The sequence below is a fragment of the Pteropus vampyrus genome, unplaced genomic scaffold, assembly GCF_000151845.1.
Source record: "Pteropus vampyrus isolate Shadow unplaced genomic scaffold, Pvam_2.0 Scaffold16, whole genome shotgun sequence".
Taxonomy (NCBI): Eukaryota; Metazoa; Chordata; class Mammalia; order Chiroptera; family Pteropodidae; genus Pteropus; species Pteropus vampyrus.
In genome coordinates, this window is record NW_011888797.1 from 1,204,153 (window position 1) to 1,213,766 (window position 9,614).

Here is a 9,614-nt window from a genome sequence, read left to right on the forward strand (position 1 = left end):
AGGGACTCCTCGAGGCAGAGCGACCTCTGTTATCCAGTCTGATGACCTCACAGCAATGATGGCGCTGTGTCCGCAAACTGGGAATGGGGAGGGCTCAATAGGGAACAAAGAATACCGCTGGCACTTCTGTACGGAGCGAGTCTCGCCTTGGCTCTCACTCTGACAATGTCTCCCCGTAAGTCCCTGGTGTCCCCTACGTGCAGCCCAATCAGCCCTGGTGCTCAGAGCAAGCCTATCTGTCACCGCGAAAATTGGCTTGCAGATGCGGCCTCTTTAAGAGGTGTCTGCTGCTGCCTCAGTCTCACTCAGCTGCTTGAGATCGGGCTGCCCTGCGTCCTCGCTTGGTCTTACCTTCTGCCATTGCAGGATACTTACTTGGAGTTCTCCCTAGTTGTATGGCTTGTTCATCAAGTTCCCAGGTGATTTTTCTTTGTGGCTGCTCCTTGTTTCCATCACAACTTTGGTTTGGTCGCCAGAGGGATGAACAAAGCCTCTATCATCTACGCCATTTCTTTTTCCTCTCCTGTATCCATAGCTATTTTATGTCATTAAAACAGTATTTTTGAAATTGTAATGTTCAGTTTCCGTTTCTAGTATATAGAAAATAATCTTCTTTTTTAATATGTTACTCTTGTATTCCTGTATTCTGCCACCATGCTAACTTGCCTATTCTAGTAGATTTTTTGTAGATTTCTTCTCATTTTCTATGTACATGATCATGTCATTTAGGAATAAAGTTTCACTTCTTCCTTCCCAATGTGAATGCCTGTTATTTTGTCCTCTTTATTGCTTTGACTAGGACCTCCATTAGAATATTGAATAGAAGTGGTAAAAGTAGGTATTCTTACTTGGTTCCCAAACTTGGAAAGCTATCATCCTTCTTCTATCTTTAAATATAATATTAGCTGTAGGTATTCAAAGATGCTATTTATTAGGTTGATGAAATTCCTTTCTGTTCTTAGTTTGCTGAGAGTTTTTAGCATGAAAAAGTATTGGATTCTGTCATATTTTTTACTGCCTTTACTGAGGTGATGTTTTCTTTTCCCCTGATGAATTGCATGGATTTATTTTTGACTGTTAAATCAACTTTGCATTCCTGAGATAAATCCCATTTTGTTTTGGGGTTGAATTTCTTGGCTTTGATGTGCTAATATTTTGTTAAGGATTTTTACATGTTGATATTGGTGTTCAGTTTTCTTGTTTTGTCATTATTTGATGTCGGTATCCCGGCAATACAGACTATATGACATGAAACAGCAAGTGTTCTATCCTCTTCTATTTTCTGGAAGAGCTTGTATGTACCTGATATTACTTCTTCCTTAAATGTTTGATAGAATTCAACAGTGAAGCCATCTGAGCCTGGAGTTTTCTTTGTGGTGAGGATTGTAGTTATGATTGAATTTCTTTTATGTAAGACTGTTCTGACTTTCTGTTCCTTGAGTCAGTTTTGGTAGTTGTGGCTTTTTAGAACTTTTACATTTCATCCACTTTGTCGAGTTAATTGACATAAGGTCATTCATACCTTATTCCTTTAGAATCTATAAGATTTATATAGAATTAGAATCTATAGGATTTTCTGTATTTCCAACATTGGTCATTTGTATGTTTTAAAGATTTTCTTAATGTCGCTAGAGGTTTATCTTGTTAAAAAACATTTTGGCTTCATTGAGGTGTTTTTTCCTTCACTTCTCAGAGTATTAAATTACATTAAATTCAGTCTGTTTCATTGATTTCTACTCTTTATTTTCTCCTTTCTATGTATTTTGAGCTTAATTTTCTCTCTCTTTTTTCCCCAGCCTCCTAAGACGGAAGCTTAGATTGTTGATTTTGGACTTATTCCTCTCCCCACCCCGCCCCAATGTAAACATTTAAAGCTATAAATTTTCCGCTAAGCACTGCTTTACTTATATCCCACAGATTTTTCATGTTCATTCACTTCAAAATATTTTACAATTTTCTCATTTCTTTTTTAGTACAGATTATTTAGAAGTGTTAAATTTTTAAGTATTTACATTTTCTTTAGATATCTTTTACTGCTTTCTAGTTTAATTTCATTGTGGTCAAAGAACATATATTATTTTAGAAGTTTTAAATATGTTGAGATGTGTTTTATGGCCCAGCATATAGTCTGTCTTAGGGAATGTTCCACATTTACATGAAAACAAAATGTATTCTGGTGTCGTATTGTGTTTTTGGTCCGATTGTTTGATAGTGTTGTTCAGGTCTTCTACAGCCTTACTGATTTTCGGTCTCCTTGGTCTATCTGGCCATCTGTTACTGAGAGAGGACCCTTGAGGTCTCCAGCTATAATTGTAGATTTGTCTGTTTCTTCTTTTAGTTACATCAGTTTTTGCTGCATTTATTTTGAAGCTCTCTTGAGTGTGTACACAGGTTTGTTATATCTTCTTGATGAATTATCAACTTTACCATTATGAAATGTCTCTCTTTGTCTTGAAGCTTTCTCTGTCTGTTATTAATATAGCCAGTCCAACTTGGTATATTTTCACATTCTTTAACTTTTAAATCATTTTGTGAGTTTCCGGTAAGCAGTCTGTAGTTGGATCTTGCTTTTCTATCTAGTTTGACAGTCTCTGCCTTTTAAATGGAATTTAAAATCATTTACACTTAGTGTAATTGTATGGTTGGATTTAAATCTGTCTTGACATTTCTATTTGTCACATTTGTTCTTTGTTCTTTTCTTCCTCTTGTTTTACTTTTTTTGTATTAATTCAATTTATTTTAAGATTTGATTTTATTTCCACTACTGGCTTTTGTAGGTGTATCTTTATTATTTTAGTTATTACTCTAGAGTTTATACTATGTCTTTAACTTGCCACAGTCTACCCTCAAATGATGTTATGTTACCTCACATATGATGTAAGAATTTTTCAAAAATATACTGCCATTTCCCCGTCTCCTATCCTTAGTTTGTTTTGTTGTTTTTTTTACTTAGCCACAATACACTTTTGTTATTTTTGCTTTAAATGATCTATCTCTTTTTTTTGATCTGCTTTTTTTTTTTTCTTTTTTTTTTTTTAGGCGAGGCAACCCTTGGTTGACCTCCGAGATTGCAAGGACCTTGTCAGTTTACAATCCCTTATTTTTTTATTTTTTTTATGCCTACAGCACCTGTCTTCCTAGGTGGTCTCCCATCCAAGTACTAACCAGACCCAACCCTGCTTAGCTTCCGAGATCAGACGGCATTGGACTTGTTAAGGGTAGCATGGCGATGGACTGATCTGCTGTCTTTTAGAGATGACATGAGAAGGTGTTTTAGGTCAACAGTTTCTTTTAGTACTTATTCAGTTGTTTTCTGGCTTGCAGAGTTTCTGATGAGACATCTGGGGGAAATTCGTATCTTTGTTTCTCTATATTATTTGCCTCTTTTCTCTTTATGCTTTTAAGATTTTTCTCTTAATCACTGATTTTCAGCTACTTGATATGACATATCTACATATCTAGGCATGGTGTTTTTTGTGTTTATCCTGCTTATGGTTCATTGAATTCTTGGTGTTTTCTATAGTTTTCATTGAATTTGAAAACATTTTATTCATTATTTTTGCAAATATTATTTCTTCCTTCTCTCCCTTAATTTTGAGATTTAGTTATATATGTTAAACCATGATATTGTCACTGAGACTTTGTTCATTTTTTTCTAGCCTTTTAATCTATATTCTAGTTTCACTAATCTTTTTTTCCTGCACTGTCTAATCTGCTAATTACATCTTCTGAATTTTTTTATTTGAGATATTTTATTTTTCATGTCTAGAATTTTTTTTTAACATTCCGTTTTCTTTCATTACGCTTTCCTTTAAATACTTGGACATATGATAATTTTTTCATGTTTTTGTTAATTCTGTAATTTGTCATTCTGGAGTCTGTTTTTATTGACTGATTTTGGTCTTGATTGTGATCACATTTTCTAGCTTCTTGGCATGTCTATTAATTATCGAGTACATGTCGAACATTGTTAATGTTATGTTGTTTAGTATCTACAGCTTTTTTTGTCTTCATGAGTATTGGGTTTTGTTCTGGTATGCAGTTAAGTAATTTGTAATTAGTTTGATCATTTGAGGGTTGCTTTTAGTTTGCTAGGGCAGATTTAGAGTAGCTTTTACCTTAAGAAGTCTGTCCTACTAAGGCATGGTCTTCTGGGATTTCTACTGAATGCCTTTAGTGATCAACAAGAACTCTGCAATAATTTGCAGTCTTATGTGAACTCTGGAACTATTCAGCTCACAGCTCTCCAGTTGGTCCTCACCTCACATAGTGCAGTTTCACATGATGCATGTGCACCTTGGTGGTCAATAAAGCACCAAAGTGACCTCTACACAATTTTCTGGAGCTCTTTTTCAACATAGTTTCTCTCTCTCTCTCTCTCTCTCAAAAATTTCCCCCCTTTTCCCTTTCTCTTTGAAATTCCATCCCAGAACTCTCAGTCATCTCAGCATTCTTGAATTCTTATTTGCCTCCTCAACTTTTTAACTCAGCTAGATTGCTGCTAAAAATTCTGCTCTTTACTCTGTAGTTCGTTTTGTGCCTTTAGGTAGAAAGTTAGGACAGTCCTAGGGTTTACCTTATTAGTTTGCTTTCTTCCTGGGATCATATGCCTGTTCTGCCCATACAGTGTGTGAAATGTTTATTTAATTTGTTTTTTCTAGTTTCTAGTTGTTCAAGGTGAGAGGATACATTCAGTCTTTGTTCCTCTATCGTGGCTAGAAGTGTGTAAAATTTAAAAAATATTTTATGAGCTATTGCTCGTGCACGTTTTATTGTCCTGTCATCAATGCTTTTCTTTGAGAAAATATTCTCAAACGATTTCACAGTTCAACAGTAATTATTTTAATGAGCAAAACTTTTATAAAATACAAATTTATTGTTTAGTATGCCGTTAGTTCCTTTCAAGTTTAATATGGTATAGTGTGAAGGAAGATTCAGGTGCTCTGTGCCACTTTAAGTTTTAAAGGATCCAAGTTACATGATTGAGCAACGTTCATGTCAGTGTCAAGTGTGAATATGTCTTTTTTTTTATAGTGACATTGGTTAATGAAATCCAATAAGTTTCAGCTGTACACTTTAACAGTGAGGCATATATATATATATATATATATATATATATATATATATACACACACATATATATATATATATTTACACTGTGTGTTCACCTCTCATAGTTAGATTTCTTTCTGTCACCACATATTTGACCTTTACCCCATCTACCTTCCCCCTTCCCCCACCCCTTACTCTCTGGTAACCACTAAGTCTATAGTCCATGTCCATGGGTCTCTTTGTCCTGAATATGTCTTTTTCTCTTCCTGGTCTGTGAAAATTGAGATTGAAGGGAACAGTTTAGTTTTCAGACTTAAATTTGCATGTAAGTTGTATTGGGTTCTCTGAAGACCAAACCAACACATAGCTTGTATCTCCATAGGATTGTTTTGCTCATTGTTTGTGTTTATTAAGCTTTTTAAACTAGATAATGACAAGTGCTTAAACAAGTAAATAAAAATGATCAGAGCTCCCCTATCCCCCTATGTTTCTAGGTAACTGTAACTATCCAATATCGCAGCCATGGAGTCCATGCTTAATAAGTTGAAGAGTACTGTTACAAAAGTAACAGCTGACGTCACTAGTGCTGTAATGGGAAATCCTGTCACTAGAGAGTTCGATGTTGGACGACACATTGCCAGTGGTGGCAATGGGCTGGCTTGGAAGATTTTTAATGGCACAAAAAAGTCAACAAAACAGGTAAGTTTTAATTGAGTCCAATTGGAAAAAAATGCACATGCTAATAAGTACCATTACTTGCATGTATGCATTTTTATGTTAAGAAATGCCAAAAGTGATGGGTTCTTTTCATTTTATCTAATGAAGTCATACAAAAACAAATGCTTTTAAATATGCCCTGAATCTCCTGGTTATAACTATATTGTTTGATATGTCATCTCATCTTATAATTTAATTTTGCTTACTTAATAAAATAAATATCAGCCTAGCAAATGAATATATAGTATTAGATTTTAATATTTAGCACAATGGCTATTTTAGAATAAAAATTGCCATTTTCCTTTTCGTATTTGTCAATAAGTTGTTGGTAAAATACCCAGTTAAATTTTGCTAACATTAAATTCATTTTTATTTAGCGCATTCTTATTCCCTCTTAGATTTTATATCCTTCTAGAAAATAGACTTCTGTAATATTCTTTTGTGTTTAACCTGATAGTTTTTACCATCAGAAAGGGGATACATCTGTGGCATATAATCGGTAACATATCTTTGGGTATATTGATTTCAAAGTTATTTTAAAACTAACTGTTCTTTTAGTGGGTAGTAATTTGAATGAGTTTTATTATTATTATTTTTAATTGCACTTAAGAGACCAACAGATGGTTCTTAGATATGTGGAGGATCATTAGTGTTAAATTTTACCAACAGCTTTCTTTTGGAATTGTTAAAGAATTGAAAAAAATCTCCTCATTTAAGACCACGACAGAAATATATTTTTTAAAAAGAAAAATTATCATTTCTAAAAGTACTTTTCCCTACAAGTGAGAAACATTTGGATTCTAAGACTTGTGGGATTAATTATACATATTTTTCAATGACTATCACAGTCATACAATTGTGAGTATGTTTTTATTACTTGTCACTTTAACAAAATCAGCTTATTTCCCAAACAAGTATGTTAAAGACTGAATTGACTTTGATTATCCTTTTATAAAGGATGATCATGGTCTTGGTCCTGTGATAGATTGCTGGTATGCGGTTTGTACCTGACCTGTAAATCTTGTTTTTATTGCCATTTGGTTGGAAGTCATTAAGTCCAAAGTTTATCTGTATTTTAAATGCTGATTGATTTTTCAATTTGGAACATTGTTTTCTCTTTCAATTCACCAAAAGCTCAGTCACAAAATAAGTGGTTTCTTTAGTATTGACTTAAAAAACTATTAATGAGGTCATGAGGTCATGCAAATGACCAACCTCCAACACTAGCACAGATCGTTTTTACAATCAGTTATATAAGGGGAAAATGAAAAAGCACCAAATTTACTAAAGTTTGCATTGTTTATTAAGGATGCAGTGATAACATAATAGTGTCTTTATGTTTAACACAAAGTGTTCTAGATGTTTGTGTTCATATCAGTAGTTCGTTCATATGCTGACATCCTCTGATAATGTTGGAGCTTCTGTTGCTCATAGAACATGAGAACCGGCACAAATAATAGATAATTGATTAGGTATTGTATAATAATACAGTAGTTCTCAACTGGTGACTGCCAGAAAGAACTAGGTTCTTAGGAAACTTTACTACATTTCTTTTTTCCCCCCAATTTATTGCTTTGAGGAAAAAGAGAGTTTTGGAATATTTCAGTGCTCGCTATGAATATGATTTCGAATTTGTTTTCTTTGCCTCTTTCAGACCTCGGGTCAGAACTGATTATCCTGTCTGGGCAACTGGCTAATTCCTTAAGGAATAGCTAAGTCTCTAACCACCTTGGAATTGGAGCCTCATTTCAGTTTCTCCCTTACATGAAAGTTTTAATTCTTTTTCAGTTGCCTCGTCTTTTATTAAAAGAGAATCATAGAAAATAGATAATCTAGACCTGTTCTATCCAATATGATAGCCATAAGCTACATATGACTATTTTAATTAATTAAAATTTAATTCAGTTTCTTAGTTGCACTAGTCACATTTCAGATGCTCCATAGTTGCATGTCGCTAGGATTACCACGTAGGACGACAGTGAGATATAGAACTTTAAGTTTTATTGGACAGTGCTGATTTTAGGGAAACCGAGAGAAAAATAATGGGAAAGCATTCTTACCTTAGTCCTTTTTTTTCTCCTAAGGGACATTGAGACTGAGGGCATCTTTCTTACCCTCTCAGCTATTTCTGATGTAGCATACAGTGTACTTGATTGCAGTCGTGTTTTGTAGCAGAATATATGATCTTGACATTGGCTTTAAGGTAAACACTAGGTTAGGGACTTTGAGCTAGGAGAGTCTCATACCTAGTTTTAATAGTTAAAAATACATATTTTCTATTGCTGCATGACAGTGAAATAAATACCGTGATCTTTAAGCCATTGTATTTAATGTTTGTCATAGTCTCTTTCTCCCCAAACACATTTCACTTTTTTTATATGATCTTCAGGTAAAGTATCATAATATAACATTGTCCAAGAAAAACAAACAAAAAACAAATTAAAAAGAATACTTATATAAATAGTATTTTCAGGTTTCGCATATCCTTTTAAAGGTTATCTGTGTATTTTTTTCTAGGGCTATTTCAAGTACACATTAGTATGTGATGAATTGTAATTATAATTTTCAGATGATGTACAACTTTTGACTTTTTAACCTGAATGTTTGAAGACCTTTGAGAAGAGTAGTAATAACATCACCTACAGAACAGATAGAAAGTACACATTTATGAAACCTGAAATGCAACAATTAGGGAATTGGTAAATAAAAATGTACCTGTGTGCTTGGTAATTTCATTGTACCTGATGAGACATCTGTCCTATTATTCTGGCTTTATGCTTCTGAAAGTCAATTTCTGTTTTTATTATTTTTGAAAGACAGTTTTTGAAGAAACACTGCATAATGAATAATTTATAAAAGTGAAGTTAAAATTCCTGAGAGTCTTTAAGACAAGTACACAGTTCATTTTTTGCAGTTGAGTTCTTAGGCCAATTTTGTATACAGAATAAGCAATTAAGGTTTAAGGGAGTTATTATTTGGATAAACTGAACCAAATACAACATGTAAACATGTTGAAACGGATAGATCTTTAATGATAGCTTATTAGCATTTTAAGCTACTATTTAGGCTTATGTATTATTTAGTTTCCTTTTTGAGTGTTCATTTAGAAGCAGCTCTTAATTCTTAATTATTATTCTTTCTAGAATCTCAGTAGAGATGCTGTAAGACATTTCAAAGTGATTTTAGGGAGTAAAAGTTCTATTTAATTTTTTAAATATAAACTTATTTTTAAGAACTGATACAGAATAGTGCACAGCTTGTTGAATATCCACGGTAAACATACCCATGTAACCAACATGCAGAACAAGAAAACATTGCTAATAACTCATGTCTCTTCACAGTCATTACCTTGCCCCATCCTTCTTTCCAAGGGTAACTTCTGCCCTGTCCTTTGTCACAACAGAATAATTTTGCCTAGTTTTGAATTTTATTTAAATGTAATCATGCTATATACTCCTGTATTTGGCTCCTTTTCCTTAAATATTTGTTCACAATATACAGCTATGTTGTTGAACATAGTAGTTTTTCTTTTCATCAATATAGAGTCCTGTTATAAACATTCTTGTAAGTACCATTGACATACATGACACATTACCTAGACACGGAATTGCTAGGTAATGTGTATGTTCAGTGCCAAACAGTTTTTCTAGAATGGTTGTGCTAATGTACACTCTCACCAGCGATTACAGTATGTCCACATCCCTGCCACATCTTCTTATAGGTAGTCTTTTTAAGTTTAGGCATTTTGAGCATAGGGTCTATTTAATTTTTGAAAATCCAATGAAATATTCCTCTCTACCCTGTCTTCTGAACTTTGATAATCTGTGGACATAGAGTCTATACTG

At 33.6% G+C, this 9,614-nt stretch overlaps 1 protein-coding gene across 4 annotated transcripts in view; it reads left to right on the forward strand.

The window, feature by feature from the left end:
* Positions 1–9,614, forward strand: part of SCYL2 (SCY1 like pseudokinase 2) — a 60,414-nt gene that overhangs the window by 8,974 nt on the left and 41,826 nt on the right. For all 4 annotated transcript variants that reach the window (XM_011386603.2, XM_023527309.1, XM_011386622.2 and 1 more), the window contains one exon: positions 5,547–5,751. In XM_011386603.2, coding sequence (XP_011384905.1) covers positions 5,575–5,751 — 177 coding nt within the window. In that variant the 5' untranslated portion in view covers positions 5,547–5,574. The remainder of the gene's footprint in view (positions 1–5,546; positions 5,752–9,614) is intronic.